This window comes from Hyperoodon ampullatus, assembly GCF_949752795.1.
Source record: "Hyperoodon ampullatus genome assembly, chromosome: 17".
Taxonomy (NCBI): Eukaryota; Metazoa; Chordata; class Mammalia; order Artiodactyla; family Ziphiidae; genus Hyperoodon; species Hyperoodon ampullatus.
The window spans coordinates 2334034-2354467 of NC_136930.1; the positions used below are offsets into that span (position 1 = coordinate 2334034).

General features: G+C 39.8%; 1 protein-coding gene across 3 annotated transcripts in view; it reads right to left on the reverse strand.

Moving 5' to 3' along the window:
- The window catches only part of ST18 (ST18 C2H2C-type zinc finger transcription factor), a gene marked incomplete at both ends in the record, with an annotated part of 122461 nt that overhangs the window by 86156 nt on the left and 15871 nt on the right, over positions 1-20434 (reverse strand). For 2 of the 3 annotated variants that reach the window (XM_079722184.1, XM_079722183.1), the window contains 2 exons: positions 1188-1218; positions 3275-3329. In XM_079722184.1, coding sequence (XP_079578310.1) covers positions 1188-1218; positions 3275-3329 — 86 coding nt within the window. Of the gene's footprint in view, positions 1-1187; positions 1219-3274; positions 3330-9462; positions 9567-18956; positions 19003-20434 lie in introns of those variants that run through there. The other variant, XM_079722182.1, reaches the window with a different exon arrangement.

Sequence of the window (20434 nt, forward strand, 5' to 3'; positions counted from 1 at the left end):
ATACCTTGCAAAGACTCTATGAAAGAAAACCCACTTGGAGTTTATTCTGCAAAACCTAGTCAGGTGGAACTTCCAGAGCATTGCCTGAGGCGCACAGCACAGTATCTAAGGCAGAAGTGCTCAGATCCACCCCAAACCCCATCATCACATTATCTTCAAATGTCTACTGTCAAAAATTCACGTGATTATCTGATAGAATTGTCTAAATTTTTTCAAAAATTGAAGTATAGTTAATTCACAATGTTGTGTTAGTTTCAGGTATACAGCACAATAATTCAGATATATATCTGAATATATATATATATATACACAAACACACACACACACCATATACATACTTTTCATATTCTTTTCCATTATAGAGTTATTACAAAATATTGAGTACAGTTCCCTGTGCTAAACAGTAGGTCCTTGTTGATGATCTATTTTATACAGAGTAGTGCGTATTTGTTCATCCCAAACTCCTAATTTATCCCTTCTCCGCTTCCTTTTTGGTAACCATAAGTTTTCTATGTCTGTGGTTCTATTTCTGTTTTGTAAATAAGTTTGTTTGTATCAGTTAAGACATGGAAGCAACCTAACTTTCGATCGACAGAGGAATGGATAAAGAAGATGTGGTACATAGACACAATGGAATATTACTCAGCCATAAAAAAGAATGAAATAATGCCATTTGCAGCCACATGGATGGACCTAGAGATAATCACACTGAGTGAAGTAAGCCCGGCAGAGAAAGACATATCATATGATATCACTTATATGTGGAATCTAAAAAAGAATTAGCTAATTATTAAAAAGAAACATGGAGCATTCTGCACTTGGGTTATTCCTCACTCATGTTCTCGGATGAGCTCAGTTCCTCACTTCCATCATCACGAAAAGAAACCACACACGGGTGTGTGCACAGAGGCAGCGCACCCTCCAAGGAGAAAGCAGAGATTTTCCCACATTACAGAACAGCGTTTTTGTGTTTTGTTATCAAAATATTAGCTTGAATTGTTTCGGATCGACAATCAGTAGTTTTTCCCTTTCTCAGTTTCTTTGGTGTAGAGACAGAGGCCAAGTGAAATAGGTCTGTTGGCTTATTCCTCACAGTAAAATGAGGATCCGAGGCTTGAAAAGTACAAAACATTCTAATAATTAAAGTTGATCAATCTTAGAAAAAAGTAAAGTAGGGCAACCCTTACCTGAGCTCCTGGATTAGAGAATCCATTGGTGCTATTGACAAAAAGAAAGAAAGAAAAGGAAAATCAGTTTATGATCTTGAAACCTGTATCACAGAAACCTTTTACCGCCTAGAGATAATGACCAATGTATATGATTAGTGCAGACCCCACTCAATTTCCCTCTGGGCCGATTCATCTTTTCTGGTTCTGGTTCTTTGGAAACAAGAGGACAGGTGACCGTGGCCCAGAACAGATGGTTCCGGAGTAGTGCCTCAGGCAACCCTGGGACTTCGCAGTCACGGATTGGACTTCCAAATACCTGTCTTTAGAGATTCATTGAAAAAGTACAGGACTTGAACTATTTTTTAAATCAATTTTACTGTCTCTAGGAAAAATTTCAAAAGAATCCTGTTTACATTTTTATTGCCATTAAACCAGCATTTAAATAAAACTGGCAAAGTTTTATTAATAAATATTCTAAGATTCTGTTCCATAAATTTTATTCCTGTAGAAAGAGACGTTTTAGTCACATTAATTTCAACATCCTATTAAAAATAAGATATTTAGAGAAAAAAAGAGCTTTGATTTTTCTGAGATGATGGGAACTAAAGAAGTTCATGTTTATGAACACCTGCCTGCCCCAGGATACGCAGCATCCTGAGAGAGACAACAGGGGGTTTTAAAGATGACTCATGCTGCACGAATAAAGGTTGTTTCCGTTCTCAAAGAACATTTTGGCTCTATTTAAGGTTGTATATGTATGTGCCAGAAGGATTCAAAGTCCAAAAAGAATGGCAAATTAAAATACTCACATTTTAGAAGTATGATAGAGTTGTGTGCTTTCAGAAGTCAGAATAAGAGATTCAAATAATCCAAATACAGTTCCTAGAATGCTGATGTTTATGGCAGATGTGAGCCTATGCTAAATAATGATAAAACTGTTCTTGTTTTAAAAACATGTATTCCATGGAGAAGTTTGCTGCATAAAAATGTGATATTTCCAAAACTGCATTCCAAATACTAGGATATATGATGCAACTACTTTTAAAGTAACTTAAACAACCTGGAAAATAGAACACTGTAAAACTTCAGTTGGGGTAGAGAAAAGTCCCATATCTTGTACAGCATGATTCTGCATTTTGGTTATCATGGCTAATGATAACGAGGGTTGTATTTTAACTGAAAAAAAAATCATCCTGGAATTTAAAAAAAATGGGGGATTCTGGACTTTACTGAAACAGGAATTATTTACCTTGACTACACACATAAACAAAGCTAATGAAAGCGTTGAATTTGATTAGATATTTTCAACTGTAAATCTCAGAACGCTTACAAATGACTGCCTGATCACTGTCCGACCCAACCTTTCCTGAGCAAGACCAACGCGAGGAGGGTCAGGTGGGGAACAGATGCCCAGCTTCCTTCCAGAGGCCGGGCTGAACCTTCCATTTAGAATGAAGGGTCACACAAATATAGCTAATTATAATAAAAGTTATTTTCCTTAAGGGGTATTATTGCCAGTCAATCCTGTTTTCCAGATGTTTAGATCATCAAGGGCCTGTTTATATTTCAATATTACATTACCATCTGTTGGTTACAAAAAGAGAGGGATAACTGACAAGTTAAACCTTTCAGACGTTGCTTTGCAGAGCTGCTGGAAATTCCCAGCAGGGACAGTCCAAAACCAAACATCGTCATTTTACTTGAACTAAGTTTAGACTGGAAGCCACTAAACCGGATAACATAAAAATCAAAACCTGCTTTGGCAATAAACGAACAATTTGGACATTAAAGTCACGTCAATAATCAGAGGTCTCCGTGAAGTGTTCTTCCCTTGCTGACCATTATGCTATTTTGCACGATGTTTATATCTACTCGTGATTGCATTTTGTAAAACTTAGCATCCTACATCATTCGGACTGAGTCTTTTACTTCTGGTTCATAGTATTTAGCCTCTCAATGCCATGATCCAATGTCCTTTCTTGATTTAAAAATGGAAGCCCTGAGGAAGTTGTGATTCTTCTGACTGCACGTCAGGGTCTGAGCATGGAACGCCCACATTTCATGGTGTGGTGAGCACGGTGTCGTGGAATCTTCTTGTTACTCACCCTTGGTTCCCTTCGCGCGGGTACGCAGCGTTTTATCTTCAGCCTCTGCATCCATCTGTAACGTGAGCACAGAGTCCTGAGGTCACTGCTTTGATATTGATCAAAATACGAACACATGTCACCAGAAGTTCTGAAGGTCGTTAGGAAAAGCAGAGTAGCCTTTCACGCTCTCGGACAGCATCTGACTCTGCAGAGACAGAGCTGTGACTGCCTCACACCCCATGAGCTCTGGAAACACTTCTATAGATGCTGGAACCAGACGGAAGGGACAAGAGGGCAGATGTCCTTGCCCACAAGTGTTTGCTAGTGATTCAAACACTTCCGGCATCACAAAGATAGAAAGAGGGATGGTCTGATTAACAGTGATTGTGAAAGAGACAAAACCTCAAAGGCCAAACCAAAAGGTTTCAGATTAATTTACTAAACCAGATTCCTTTGCATTTCTAGAAACGTTCTGCTACATGCCTCTTTCTAAGTTAGGAAAAATAATTCCCACTGTAAAAATCCAACATGAACACAAAACCCTGAAATGCCCTCATTGTAAAATACCACTGGAAATGTTTACGATCAACAACGGCATACATTTACTCCCATAATTCCAGAATAAATGTGGGTTATAACCGTCCAAATCCATAAGGAAAGTACAATTTGAGTGTTGTGTCTGTCACTATCAAATTCCCTAAAACATCATTACTAATGATTTTAAATATAATGAAGCTAATTATCAAAGGGATGCCAAGACATAAAAAGCTTGTTGTTTTTGTCCACACGGAGATAGAGTCTGACCTGACTACACGCAACCATTCCACTAGGATCCTCTAAGCATCTCGTAGTTTAATTCACTCTTGCACTTTATCAGAAGGAATTCTTAAGTAGAAAGAAGTTGTTCTGCTTGTTGAAAATCAGAAGCAGGCAGAAGGCGCTCTCCGCGGCTCATCCTTAAATCCCGACGCCGGCGGGGGCGCGAGGGGACTGCAGTGAGAATGGGAGACGCATCTCTGCTCTCTGAGGCTGAGCTGTGAGGGAAAGCACTGACCTGTCGTAGACGTATAACAGGGGAGCAGGTGTGGCAATGATGGACTTTAATTCCCTTTAATAAACCTTTTATGTGCCACACTTTTACTGCCATTCGACGCTCTCCAAGGTCCTGCACATAATAGGTTCATTACTTTTGATTACTATAGTCTATTGAGACAAACAACTCCAGAACACACTGTATATTACGTTCAGTTAAACCAATATAGACTATTTATCTATTGTGCATTTTTTAACCTGCAACACTACAGACAAAATTAATGACAGCTCTCATAAGCTAAAACTGTTAAAACCACCAGCACCCTTTTGTCACCATTTCATACTAAACACCACACCAATTGCTGAACTGTTTTTCAAATTAGCCAACAAAAGTGTCCACTGCTTTTTTGAGCAGCCATTGCTTTAGTCTAAATAAAACGGTCCCTTGTTAACGAATATTTTCAAACTACATAAGAGAAAACAACGGGAAAACAGAGGAGATTTTTGTTTTTTCTCCTGTAGATTTCCCTTCTTTTAAAACCACACAGACTTATGACAGATGTGACGCTGCCTGGGATTAACGTGGCTTGGTTTACACAGGATGGTGAGCATTGCGTTGTGAAATCCTTCTCCGTGAGGGTCTCTGCTGCATATCAAGTGGCTCAGTTCACGCAAACTCCCTTCTGTGTGCTAAACGGGTCACTTGATTAGGAGAAACCAGTAGCTTGAGGGTTAAAATGGTGCAAAAAACCATCAACTATTTCTGAGGGAGCTCCTCCCGTGGGAGAGCATGGCCTCAACCCGGGTCTGCAGTTACCCTGCGTGCAGGTGCCCTGATAGCGCACCCCCGCCAGTCTGGACGTCCCCATCCTCCCCCGCCCCAAAACACAGGTGAAGGTTGAACTCCACGAGTTTCTTTACAGAAACACGGTGTGCAGAGTGCCAGCAGGCATATACAGAAATGTCAGAAAACTGCTGAAACGTAACCTTCTTCATAACAGCTCCAAGACTCGTGCTATTTCACAATTCAGCTATGCGAGGACCTGAGCGGACTGCCACCGCCCTGTGCAGCCACTTCCCCGTTAAAGTCATCGGAAAGGAGGCATAAATATTCATGGGCCTCTGCTTGAAGGGGCCTGGAGTGCCAGCCACACGCTTGCGTTTTGTGGAGCTATTGTCCTCTTGCTGGTGGAGCACATACATCCCACACAAGCCTTGTAAGAACTGGCAACTCATCCAGGAAGCTCAGTGTTCATTTTAACTTGCGGGCCAGGTTGTAGGTGGGGGATGGATCAGGCCCCAACATACAATCCATCCATTTCACCTCCTCTCTCCTGTCCACACCTGAAGGACCGTAGCTGTTACTAAGTTCAGGGTCTGGTCATGTCTTGCAGCTCGTTGGGAATGAGAACATCAGACACCCAGAGCATATATGTGCTTTTCTTTGGGGGGCAAGAATCATGAGAAAGCTCACTCTCTGGTAGACCTCAGCTTAAAAATAAGCCTTTGTTCTCAAAAACCTTACACATGGGAGCAGGAATCTCTAAATATTCTTTGTATGGATTATTCTCATGGACTTTAATAAATTGCCAATGGGAAGACTTAATTTTTGTAAAAATCGAACCTCAGATTCAGTGGGTTACCACGTTCCGGTGATGGTTCATTCAAGGGGAAAGAAGTTCTACCTCACTGCTTGTGCTGAGACCCAGGGGGCGTGCAGTGGGGCAGGGGCATGGCCACCCCTTCAAGCTCTTCACGTTACAGAAGAGGCCACGAGTACGTACGATTCAGGACACTGATCTAAGTAACACGGACTGTATCTTGAAAACTCCACTTCCTGTTGGGAACATGGAGTTTTTTTCTATTGGAAAAGGGCACTTGACCATCTTTACTACCAAAGTCCCAAATTCTATTGACAAGCCTGCAACTGATTTTGTGAAACTTAATGAATCATTTCTTTTCCCAAAATAGAGCTTTGATTTTCTAAAAAGCTGTCCTTCTCCTCGCTTCTTAGGACCTTTATCTCCATCCCATTGTTTATGGGTGGGAACAAGACAAGACATTTTCTCACTTTCCTACCATGGGCTCCTCCTGGCTTCGACAATCTACTCAATCGAGATAAAATATTAAAGGCAAGTTTTGCCACTCTTATTTTTCCTGAAACTAAGAAAAGTTCTTTTAACCTACAATTATGGATATGTTATGTATAATATTGATGTAGAAAGGAAAAAAAGTGTTCCTGCTTGCTATCTATTTCATAATAAAGCCATGAAAAAAAATTTTAAAGACTTTGTTCCCCAGTTCTCTGGGGAGAAGAGTTGATACAAGAAGAGGCAAGAGGGAAAGAAACTTATACAATAAAGAAGGCAAAGAAGCAAAACTTGGGGGAAGGATATGCCGGCACCAACAATGGAGATAAGCAGATAGGTGATGAAGAGGAAAAATGACCATAAAATAAATGTTCATTACTTAGTTGAATTTGGAAAGGCTTCATTTACTATCGTCACATATTTACAGACCTACATACAGGTGTGCACAGTAATTCCCTAGTGACATGGACTTGACCATCTTTTCCTCCTGGTGCTTAGTTAGTTACATCAGGGGTGATCAGGAGATCTCCCTTCTGCATTGCTCCAAGGCACAGATCTGGTGCCTTCTTTTGGGCTGAAGAGGGACCCCTGGAACTGCTGATTTGTGGAAGGGAGAGATTCAAGGAGCAGGATACCAAATTGATAAACTCAATTTTGCTTTCATTCATACAAGCAAATTACAGACATGTGAGGAGATTTAGTTCCCTTTGATTTTATTTTTCACTCAAAGATCCTATTTTAACCTAATGGTTAAACAAACAAAATTATTTGTCAACAAAAACAACCTCCAAGTAAATATTTAATCACTTCTTAAGATTTGGGGAAAACAAATCTCTCGGTAATGCTTACGTTTTATTTCTCCTTTCAACAGAACTCTGGACAGTGACGTCCTCAATATATATTTATAAGCAGTCTTGAGTTTCTTAATATTAGTAGAAAAGCCATAGTGATCATAATGTTTTGAGGACAGTTTCTCAAAATCCTTATACAATTAATTGTCATACTGTTTAGTGACATATAATTTCATGCTGGTAGCTACTTTTAATTTGAGAAGTCCTTCACATACATTCAACTTGCAATAAGTCCCACTTTTAACAAGATTTCATTGTGTTCCTCTCCTGAAAGTTGGGTACTGACAAAGCAGTTCTGTCTGTTGTGCCTCGTGACTCTTGTGAGCTGTGCCTTCAATCTTAGGAAACTCACGGCAACGGTGAGAGCAAGTTAGTTCTGTGCCTGCCCAGAGGAGGTCCAGGGGTCCTCCCCATGAGGTGCACCTTATCCTCAGCGGATGCTTTCTTTACAAAAATCATTTTTTAAGAAACGACAAAGAGAAACTCAGGAAGTTGGAAAAGGCTAAACCCAAAAAATGGAACAGCTAAATGATGCCAGTACCTTGGGATGAAACTTGGCCAGATTGAAGAACAAAGAACCCTACACCGAGTGCCCTTTCTTTGGATGATTCTGGCATTATTTTGTTTTAAACATAGCTTTGGATCAGCCCAAAATGGCAGCAAAAGATGTTTCCCTGTTATACAAGAAAAAGATGGGGAAAATGAGTTGTGATCCTAAAAGAATACTTGACTCATTGATGAGAATACCAAGATTGAATGTTCAAGTATTTTTTTTCTCTGTTCTTACCCTTTTATTGTTTTCCTGGTTCTCCTTTCATAGATTTATTAATACCTCAGGAAGAGTAATTCAGAAAGTAAACTTCAAAACATTTAAATGAATAAAATCAGGACCTTTGACATCACCCTTGATGACATGTTAATAATTTTCTGAACCTTTTCTGAATGCTTTATCCTAAATGAAATGAAAATTTTCTGAATCCTCTATTTAGGGCACAGGATCCCCGATGTCAGCTCTCTGTTCCTGTCCGTCTCTACTTGTACTGTCTTTGACTCTGCATAAAAAGCTGAAGAATTGAATGATGGTACCGTTCACACCGGTGACCCCTCTCATGTCCCCTGATCCCTCCCAGCCAGGCAGACACCACACCTAATGGAAAAGCAGGTTCAGCGCTCTCTCAGACGAAGCACAGCTGTCTGGAAAGAGCTCTCCCCGAAGGCCAAGGGCACGCACGTCCCCAACAGAGGAGATGCTTTTCAAAGGGACTGTCTAGAGTCCAGTGGAAATGCCCAGCCATGAAGGAAACCTTGGGCCTGGGAAAGCTTGGGTGGCTTTAGGAGGAGGCTGAGGTGTTTTGATTCTTGCTTCTGATTTCTGAGTTTCTGCGGCTCCTGTGTGTAGACTAACCCTCTAACTTTGCACCACTGGCCACGTGACCATGAACCAAAGCCATACGTCTGTGTCCTTCTGCTTAACGACTCCAGCAAATAGTTCTATTATTCCCTTAGGTGGACAGCGTGTGCCAATGATTTCTATTAGTCGCCGAACCACGGCCTCTGAGTCACAGCTTTGTGATCTAAGGGGGCAATCACCAGCTTTGTGTTTTCGGAGACTTAAAAAAAATTTTAATATGCCCTGTTTAAAGACAGCTCAGTGTAAGGAACACCCTAAATGGGCCTTAAAAATTTTTTTTTCTTGCTGATATTTTGAGCGGCATGTGTTGAAAAATGTTAGAAAACAAGCTCCTTCATACAGGGATAAGTTATTTTAAATAGAATTTTTCCCAAGGACAACCCAATTCCTTACTTTTTAGTGTCTGAAGGAATGAACTCTAGATGTCAGCTATAGTGCTTTTAAAATATCTCACTTATTTGCTCTTAATCCTCAAGTAAAATGATTTCAAATACAAATGAATTAAAATTGGAATTTTAAAACTATTTTAATGTTGAATCTTTCTCTAAGGGCAAACACGTTTAAACAAGTAACACATACCAATCAACGTGCAAAAGGGTTTGTAGGTACGGAGAATTTCACCTGTTTAATATTTTAAAGGATTAAAGTGACCGTACTTCTGACAAAAATCATGATTCTAAATTGGGCGTTAAGAGTAAATTTCTGTCAAAGCAAATGGGCAGAGATAAAGTGCTGTTGCAGAGGAGAGCCTTTATATAAGTGCTTTGATCGGACTCATTTTAGTTCAATATGTTCTACTCTCTAATAAAAACGTTGCCTTACCTCTCTCTTTCTCCAGGTAACTTGTACGCTAACTTGGTTTGCCTTCCTCTCTCAGAGTGACTGAATACCTTTGTCTGCTTTAGTGAGAAATCCTGCAATTCATTCTATTAAGATAAAAAGTAAGAGAAGGCATATAAGGTAGAACAAATAAATAGAAGAGCAATAATAAACAGTGAAGTGAACAATAAACAATTACCTATAATTCCGGTGGACTATACTACAAACAGAATGAAAATGTCACACTAACATATCAAAGGGAAAACGATGTGTAGCTTTTTTAAGGTAAGCCAAATTAATTTTTGTTTTTCTTACCAAACAAAAATTGGTAAGAAAATTTTCTTACCAAACAAAAACTGGTAACTTCTCTCTCTCTCTCTCTCTCTCCCTCTCTCTCTCTCTCTCTCTCTCTCTCTCTCTCTCTCTATATATATATATATATATATATATATATATATATATATATATATATATATATATATATATAATTTATGTTACGCCTTCAATTTACTAGGAAAATTGGACAATAGGGTTTCTCAGTATCATTACTGTCATTTTTACTTTTAACCACCAGAAGAAAAAGTTCAGACACGGTCTGGCACGTGCTATACTCAAAAAGTCACAAAAGACAAGATTCCAAAGGCATCCGTATTTAGGGTGTTCTTGAATGAGGCTGTCTTAAGAGGCTACTAACGCTTTTGGCCAATGTTTTAACCTGCTTCCTGTGGAAACAATTTGCACGTGGCTTCCTTGCTTTCACAAGCTTGTGTCGCCTCTATTTGGTCCCAGGGATGGAACAGAATCTGTCTTCAGTCCATTTGGCCCTTGAGAGAATACTCTGAAACTCAGTGTAACACACTCAGCCTGATAAGAGAGTGGCTAGTGATACAAACACTATACGTACACTATGTATATTAATGCACATTTGCAATGGTTCACCCGTCAGTTCTGACATACTAGAACCCAAGTCACCAACCTTCCTGGCAGGAGATTTCTCTCGTCCGTGTTTTACCCTTTGCAGTAGGTTGACGTGCCCAGCTTTTTAACCATGGATTTCTGTGTTACTTGAAAGCTTTGACCGGACATTAAGCAGATGCTTCTTCAACTCAACTCAGCAACTCTAGTTCCTAGGGAGTAATGGGGATAAAACCCTCAAGAGATAGAGCAGATTATCGCACAGGATGTAAGGATTGAAAAGTAGCAGAGGACTCGGGAGTTCTTAGTTGGTTTGACTGCAACTAAAAAAAAAAAAAAAAAGCTTTCTCTACAAATGTGTTTAGCTTCTTCTTCACCCTCGGTCCACCTGCCTGTGCCCTTTGTTTGCCACACTCTAACCTAAGACAAAAGATCCCGGAAACCACTGGTGGGCAGAGCTCTTTCCAAATCCCGAAAGTAATGGCTTTTTGTCTACACCCTATCGTGTTGTGTGTTTATTAGCAATACATTTTCCATTTATTTTCTCCAAGATTGCCAATAAAGAACTGAAGCACATAAGGCAGTAGCTGTAAACCCTCTGAGTTCCCCTAATGTCAAACTCATTAGCATCCGAATAAGCACACAGCAGCACATCATCTGCACAATTGCAATTTTTTACTACTTTTAATAGCGTTTCTCAAAGGGCTCATTTTCAACTTTCTTCAGTGGTTAGTTGGTTCTCAGGGGAAAAGGAGCTTCCTGACGCTCGCGGCTTCCACTCAACAACCCGGCCGTTTGCTGTCAGATGCATCAGCCCTCTGCCCTAACCCCATCTGCTGTCTCTCCCCTCCCCGGGGATGACAGTTAGGGCAGCACAGCTGAGATCCACGTGGAGCCCTGCACAGAGGGCGCCGACAACATATACGTTTAGAAATATGATTTGACACAGACGGGCTGGGAAGTCCAAGGGCACCAAAACACGGACGGGAAGGAGGGGCCCGCGGACGCTCGCCGTTCCAGGCGCCCATCATTCGTAACCACACCCACCGCCTTTTGGAAACACACCCTTGGCTGATACCAAAAGGAATCTTCCACTGCAATCGGTTCCCTCCATTCCCTGCTTGTGTCCTGTTACTATATCAAAGAGATACCTTAAAAAACCCATTTTTTATTCACTGCCATCTTTAATTTCTTTGATGACCTTAAACCATGTTGTAAAACTTAAGGACTACCTAAAATGTTCATAGGAGATACACATTTTGGAAGACAGTTAACCTAAGACTTGGAATCTTGACCAAGCTCCCCCAACTTGGAACTGAGTTAGTTCTATCCCCCGCCTACCAGGATGGACACTTTTCTATTGAAGCCCATCTCTTCATGAAACAGCAATCTTAAAAGGTAAAACTATATGACACCCAAGGTGTTGGGAATGGGCTACACAGTCCTTCAGTGTGTGCTCTAAGTAAGACATGGCTTCCCTTGTTAAATGGGGTCATCACAGAGTTCTCCATCTGTCTGCTCTGCCATATGCCAATAACAGTGGATGGAGTCCTAAATTTACAGCCGCTTCAGGGGTAAGTACTTGCTTCAGAAAAAGACGGTTCTTTAAACCTATAATATAATGTAATGAATCTGCAGTGTTATTTTTAAAAAAGGGTATATCAGATTATATTTTATTGGTGGTGGTGGTGGGGTGACCTAAAGTGATAGGATGCAACCATCAATTGTGTCCTTAAAGCAGAGAACCATAGATCTACTTATGATTCAAAGAAAACTCTATATTAAAAAAAATCCTCCAAACTAAGCTTGAAGTGAAAAATTTGGTGAAAGGGCAAGTAAATTGAATATGAAATGTCGTAGCACTGGTAGCCCTGTGATATAACTACTATTTGGAGAATTTGCTTACCAATAGAACCAGTTGGGATGCAAAATGCATGGCAGGCTCCTCTCAGAAGCTTGGGATGCTAATTCAAGCTCCAAACACCACTCTCAGATTTAGTTTCCTGCCAAGTAAAATGAAAACAGGAGAATGCCAGCATGTTAACCTCAGCACTGCTGACCCTTGGGGTCCTGTCTCCTAACCTCTCACACTTTTAACCTCACAGTCACTAACTTCGGGATCTTCACCAATGGTTCATTAGTTGAAATGATGAAAAAGGGGGATTATTCTTGCTTGTTTTTTTTCTTTTAATGGGAAGGCAAGTCCTTTATAGTTCTAAGTTTCCAGCATTATTTTTACATGAATCACCATGATAATTTTAGTGAGAGTCAAATTTCATATAAATCTGCCTGGACAGACAATCGAATTCTTTGTCTTTCCATTTGCCATGTTGTGCCATTAAATTTCTAATGAAAATTTAAACCCCTTATTTTGATGTTTCTAGTCAATGAGCTATAGAATTGCCTTTCCTATCATAGCAAGAGATTATAAATTTAGAAATTGATGCACACAATTTACGTTAGCCTACTGCCACTTTATATTTATGCCGTCAAAGATGACTTTTTCTTCGTAGCTTTCCAGGTTGATATTGGGGGGTTAGGCTTCATTGGCTGGGGCAAATGAAGAGAAGTGGTGAGTTTCTTTTAAGTCATTTTAGGCAAAGAAATACACTGTTGATTGGCCACAAGCTTTACTTTGACCATCAGCCCAGAATTAGGGTCCTGGTCAATGTGGGAGGAGAAAGAAGAACTTCATCACAACTGGAGCAGCTCCACGAGAAAAACAGCTCCCACTGCAAAGTGGGGTGGTGGTATCACTTACTTTTAGGGGGTATGTTTTGGATTTTAAGTCGTTGCATTTTCAACAAGACTAATTCTTTGATATCAGCAACCACATTGCTTTTCATGATCCATTCTGAACGTTTTTTGCTTCCCCAAGTGATCACTGAACTTCAAATACAAACAAAACTTTTTGTTATGCAGTAGAGTTTGTTATTTTACAAGAAGAGGAGAAATAAGATTTGTCAATGTACAAAATTTCCATTGATGGATTTAATTGATTTTTACTGGTTTGCCTGGCTTTTTGAAATCTCTGCCCTGTGGAGTCTTTCAAGGAATTTGAAGTACAAGGAATGCTATGGCAACCCTGATCTTCTCTAGAAAATGTAATTTTTTGCTTTGAAAATTGCTGTAGTCATACAGAGCATCAAAATAACTTCTGGTTTCCACTGAGATGGATAAGAAGTCATCTGATCCTTGTACTAGCAGGCATTATGTTATTTGTGTTTGTCCTTCCATCACCTGTAAAAATAAAACACAGGCCTCTTCTCCTTAAACTCTGAAGCAAAGCCAATAACTTGTGCAAGACCCCTATTTTTTCCCTGCAAGAGGATTTAACTTTCACCTGATTTAAGTAACAAAATAGCCCTCAAAGCTACTTAAAGCCTTGCTGAAATTAACATAGCTGAATTCAGATGCCATTCACGACTGATAATTCCAACACCTTGTGGGGAAAAAAAGTTGCATGCTGTAAACATTATAAACATATTCAAATAAGCTTAACACAATCTGCCATGCTTATTTCTGCCTAGATCATGGACCAGCGAAATGGTTAATGCAAATGGATTTATAATTTGCTTTGGGGGGCCAGTTTCTTCTCCTTATTTATTAGCCCAGCTGATGGGGCAGATTTGATGAGGCACTTCTGGAATAATTGAGTCATCACACAAAGAAGGCTGCTAGCATTCAGAGTGGTTTTATCAGCAGCAAGCAGGCCTGATTACTGACAATTACACTCTGATCCAGTGATGGAGGAGAAAGAGCCAACGAGTGGGAAATGTCCGTGTTTCTATCCAGGAATAATTTCTACATTCATTTTACATGCTAAGTGTTTCCTATCTCTGCATAATAAACTGTAAACAGGAATCGATGGCACAATGTCCCTTAATATTTCCTGGTAATGAAGACACAAATGTACAGTGAGTGCTGATAAATATAGATGAAACATAAGCTATTCTCCTAGTGTGTATTGTTACCTTTAAAACAAATGCATCTTTCTGGTAAAAGCATAATCAGAGCTAATGCAAAAAAATGACAGAAGATTGAAACTGTCCTTGTAACTACATAGAAACTTTGGAAAAGTCCTCTTAATCACCGCTGCTTTAAAGGCTCACGGGCTGAAGGTGAGACAGTAGGAACCACGTCATTCTGCTTCTCCACAGTCAACGGTGAAGAACTCCTTGGGTTACACACATCAGAGGACACGGCGACAGTGACTATCTTTAGCAAGCAGAGTCCATCTCAGTGAAGCCGGCACGAGGGGGTTTTCGCCAGCGTGGCTTTCCCTTTCCCCTTCATCAGGCCTTTCGACAGAATGGTGATCGTGGATAACCAAGTTAGACCTGAGATGGCAGGATGTGCCTTGGAGAGCAAGGCAGTGGTCTCTCCTGCGTGGCTTTTTAACCACTTGTTTATGACATGGTTCTTAACAAAACACTATGAGCAAAAATGCATCTCACAGGGATCATCTCATTAAACTAGCTTTCCCTCTGACTCAGAACCTAGTTGGAAATGCCCAGGGAAAGGGAATGTGCAGATTTCTTAGCATGCTTCTATAGATTTTAGTGGGAAAACTTTATTTCCTGTAATATCAAGTTTCCGCTTTTAAAAAGCCAATCAGGTGTAAAGCCCTGCATAATGAGCCTGCTTGGGTCTGTTTGCTTAATCTTTTCTCTAAAGCCCCTTCCTGGCTTCCAAAGAAATAAAAGTTATCCTCTGTTCTCCTGTGGTAACTATGGAAACTCTGTTTTATCAAACTAACCACTTAACTTCAAGGCTTGTGCTGCAAGTAAATGTGCTATTTTGAGTAAATCTATACTAAACAACCCTATAATGTCAAAACATTTTTAATAAAGTTCAAAGAGCACTTGTTGATTCAAAAATGAGGTTTTTTATTATGTAAAGGGAATTTTCTTTATTTAAGCTGTTTTATTATATAGATTGTTATACAATATGCTTGATATCCTAAGACATTTTCTATTTTCCTTGACTGTTTTTAAGAGGTTTTTTAGAATTTTTTTTCAACAAGCATGCTGCTTTTCCCAACAGGAACTGTTCGTTTTGCATTAAAATCTTCACCATATTCTGTAAAATTGAATTAAGATAAAAGAATAGAGTCATTTATCTTTATTGTCTGACTAGGAAGTATGGGATGGGAGAATCTAACGAAATTTACAAAGAAATGACCTGATTCTCAAACACTGAAGCCAATGGGCACTGGATTTTTGCAGAATGATTTTTGGATTTTGTTCTCATTACAGTGTTTAATTTAATATGGATTCTGTTAATATAAGTCTCTTTGTCCTAAACACTTTACTTATTATTGGGTCAATACACATTTATTGAGAACTGATCTAGGGAACTCCATGTTAGTCTCGGGCATCAAAAGATATAGAAAGCACAGCTCCTGTCCTCATGGTACAAACCAGAAACCTAAGGATTCCAGTAGGATGTGGATTGCTTCCATGTCCTGGCTATTGTAAACGGTGCTGCAGTGAACATTGGGGTGCATGTATCCTTTCGGGACATGTTTTTCTCCAGATACATGCCCAGGAGTGGGATTTCAGGGTCATATGGTAGCTCTATTTTTAGTTTTTTAAGGAACTTCCATGCTCTTCTCCATAGTGGCTGCACCAGTTGACATTCCCACCAACAGCGTAGGAGGGTTCCCTTTTCTCCACACCCTCTCCAGGATTTATTGTTTGTAGACTTTTGGATGATGGCCATTTTGACTGGTGCGAACTGATATCTCATTGTAGTTTTGATTTGCATTTCTCTGATAATAAGGATCTACTGTATAGCACCGGGAACTCTGCTCAATGTTATGTGGCAGCCTTGGGAGAGAATGGGTACATGTATATGTAGCTGAGTCCTTTGCTGTGCACCTGAAACTACCACAACATTGTTAATTGGCTATACTCCAATATAAAATAAGAAGTTAAAAAAAACCCCTAAATTCTCAAGTAAAAAAATAAAAAAAGGAAAGTATGATCCCGGAAGAGGCAGACGCTGTGAGGGGAGTGCAGCCTGGACACGCTTCCAGAAACGATGACGCCTGAAGAATCATCCCGAGAGATTCAGAGACTTTGGCTAAAATACATAAACGTCCCCAAAGACCAGTTGAAAAAAATACAAACAGTTGGCTTGGTGAAACAATGTACTAAAGCCATATTTTTGTATAGTTACACGAGGGTCCAAGGAGACCAGCTGTTCAAATGACAGAGCTAAAATTCAATGTTTAGAATGTGTTGATGTTATTTGTAACTTCCAAAGGAACTTTTCCCTTCGGTATCAGAGCTGAAAAATCTGTCTGTTGAAATGCAATTTGTCATCCACGCGGTGCTGCAAGCGGCCGCATCTCACAGAATTCTGTGTCCCAGTCCTGTTCTGATGGCACCTCCACCTGGATGCATAGGTGCTGCCTGACGCCACGCTGACTCAAGGTCACTTTATCGTCCCGGCGCCAGTAAAGCTCACGGATGTGAGGGGCTGTGTAGTGTTGACCTTTCATTGCAACATGATGCTGTGGCCAAAGTAGGTGCTCAATATGTTATTACTGAATTCAATTAAAATAAGCCAAAGATAATACTCTTCAGATGCTTGAGATATTATCCTATTAATTGTATTCAAAACATAACTTCCCAGCACAACATCTGGAACTTATAGATTTTGTCTGTTTGATTGCAATGCCAGGTAAGCAGAATTTACGATGTTGTCTTCAATGTTGTCTTCCCTTGTGTTAAAAAGTCAGCTCCCAAAACACAAAGGGGAGCAAGCATAAACTGTAACAGATTTTATGGTCAGATTTCTTCCCCAGTGTCTACTTTCATCTAATTTGCATGAAAAATGACAGTATGTGATTTAAATCAGTCCCTTTGTGGGGATAAAAGCCAAAGGTAAAATAGAAATATTATTCTTATTTTTCCAAATTTGGCAAGAAAACCATTTAGGAAGATCTCCAACTCACTTAAACTCCATCCAGTTTCCAGGTTCCGTATCTCACTTTTCTTACTCAAAATTTGTCAGTATGGCCAGTGTCCTAAATACTATGCATTTACATTTTATTTTAAACAATGTATGTCCATATACTCCAAATTGATGACTTTTCTATTGGAGATAAAAATGGAACCACAAGGGAAGACAAGTCATCCATTATTTTTTATCAAGATAGTAAAATGATATGGTATTTTCTAAATAAGTTGAGCTCACCTTGACTGAACTCTCACCCCGTGAAAGACACTCTTATGAGCACCATCATGCACTCTTTTCCTGTCATCATCCCGTGCCTATAGGGAGACTCTATCCATTTCACAATGAAGAAAGGGAACAAAGTCAGCGTCCCCACGCTAGCACCAGGCTCTGCGTGATAGCCCTGTGGTTCTAGGCACCAGGCTCCGCGTACACTGCAACGGTCAGATCAATTTTCTCTCTGCATCAGAGAGGTCACCTTTCCCATGGACATTCCATTCCTCTCACCCAAGCACAGTGAAACACAGATGTACTCACCACCCCAATAAAGCAGGTACTCCTTTGTACCTTGGAGGATACAGGCATCATGTTTACAAAAATATCACATGGAGAACATTTTTGGTGTGGGCAGGGGTGTTGCAATGCAGAAGACAGAAATCTCAGATTTAGTGATAACCATCATTACAATCTACAGATTCCAATTCCTAAAAACGACTTATCAGTCTTGGCCTCTCAAGAAATTTTTCTTCTCTTCATCCAAACACAAGAAATTCTTCATAGGACTTATACTGTCAGCTGTAAAATATGTCCCATCTATAGGTTGGCTTATCTTTATTAGTTTCCTGTTGCTGCTGTAACAAAAGTCCTCAAACTGTGAGGCTTAAAACAGCACAAGTAAGTCAGTATCTTACAGCTCTGGGGGTCCAGAGTCTGGGACGGTCTCACCAGCCTGAAATCAAGTCAGGCTGAGCTCCTTGCTGGAGGCTGCAGGTCAGAATTCCTTACTGTCATAGGACTGAGGTCCCTGTTTTTTTCAGTGGCCGTTCTCAGCATCTTGAAGCCACTGCATTCTGGGGCCCAAGATCCCTTCCTCCTTCTTCAAATGGTTGGTGGAACTGCGTCCTTCTCGGGCTGCATCTGCATGACTCATTCATCTGCTTCTCTCTTAAAGTCGCTGGGATTAGTTGGGCCCACCTGGATAATCCAGGAGAATCTCCTCATCTCTAGACTCGCAATTTAGTCACACTCCCTTTGCACGTAAGGTAACGTATTCATAGGTTTCAGGAATTAAGACATAGATGCTTTGGGGGGGGCATTATGCTACCCACCACATTCTTCAGCCACATATGTAAATCCTGACTGTGTTAAAGTATTAATACTCCTCATATGAGACAAGTGAAGTCATAAATCAAGATGAACAGGTGTACACAGTTCTCAAAAAAATACACAATTGTAACTCAAATGACCAGGATGAAACCAACATTAACAAAACCAGGCATCTTTGGTTGTCCCCTAAAACCAAGTTCTTAAATTCTCAAGTTTTTGAAGGCCATTGAAAAGTTAGGGATACTTCTCTTTTGGGGGGGAAAGTTTATTTCTAAATAGTCTTCACTTACCTTCCCTAGCGTCCACTGGATTTGAACTGGAGAGTTTCCATTGCTACTGACAAGAAGCATCATCAGAGGGAAAATGGAAAGAAAAAGAAAAACTTAATTAAATGGTAATTATCTACAGCTTATTAACTGTATAAAACAATCTTTTCAAGTAATTTACATACTGACTATGGGAGAATGGATCAGGGCACAAACCAATCTTCAATAGTTCAATAATATTCATTTGAAAGAACTCCCCCCTCAACAAGAAAAACAGGTGTCTACTGTGATCAGAAAATGTTTTTTAGATTTGAGTCCTTTTGTCTACAAGTACATTTGAGAACCTTTTCTGGGGACACACCTGAGAGTGAAAGTGAATTATCAATGACAGTCTTTTTTTTTTTCTTTAAAAAAAAAAAAAAGAATCAGTGGTTTAACACTAATTTCTAATCAGATCCTACAGAAAGGAACAGCCCGCACGGCAGCTGTACTTTTCCCAGGGTTAATTACCTTTCACTGCTCTCTGCTAATGAGTCAGCTGTCCCTGTCAGAGCACAGCCCTGCTTCATCTGGAGGCCTCGCTGTGGACAAACAGCTAGTGACAGTCCTATTTACATATGGGGGTGTTTGTTGTGCAAAAGATTTCCAAAGGCTTTTTTTAAAAAAAGATCCCTTAATTTTCATGTGTTTCCATGCTAAAAATATTCTTAGAAATAAGATTTTACTTGGTCAACTTTTCTGCCCAGGCCACTGGCTTCACCACAAGAAGATGGAAAATGCCGAGTCCTGGAAACAGGCAAACTTCACGGCCTCCACAGAAAGCTTTGTCTTACTGATTCCTCAGCATAGTAACAATGACCCTGTGGGGATGAGGCAGGACTCGAAAGTTTGCAACCTCCTTCCCTGGTAAAAAGACTTTCTAAAAAGATGCATTCCAGAAAATTAAATTCGAGGGTAGAAAATAAGATAGAAAGACACAAACACATCTTGGATTTATTTGTACATGAAAAGTGAATTAGAAAATTGAGTTTTCAAAAAAAGTTAGACTTGAAAACTATGCTTTCTCTTAAAATGTCTAGGTCATTGTGGGATATATTGATATATATGTGTGTATGAGTATATATGTGTGTGTGTATATATGCACACATATGATTTATTATCCAGTTAATAACTCTGCTACTCATATCATGGTTCTGCTCTCCATCTCACAATGTAGACAGGGTGCCTTTACATATTTTTGAACATTGTAGCCAAGAGGTTTACCCATCTCTTCCCCCTTTTTATTCCAGAGGGAACTGAGAGGGATCCACAAACAGTAAAGTATCCACTGATCCTGCTCAACAAAAATGTGTGTAGTTTGCCAAAAAGATAGATGGTCAGAATTTCATTTATTTAATTGCAAAATGAAGACAAACAAGGATGGAGTTATAGATAGAGGAATACTATGTAAGTGTTTTTTGTTCTGACAAGGGATAGAAAAACTGAAAAATGGAATGAAATCA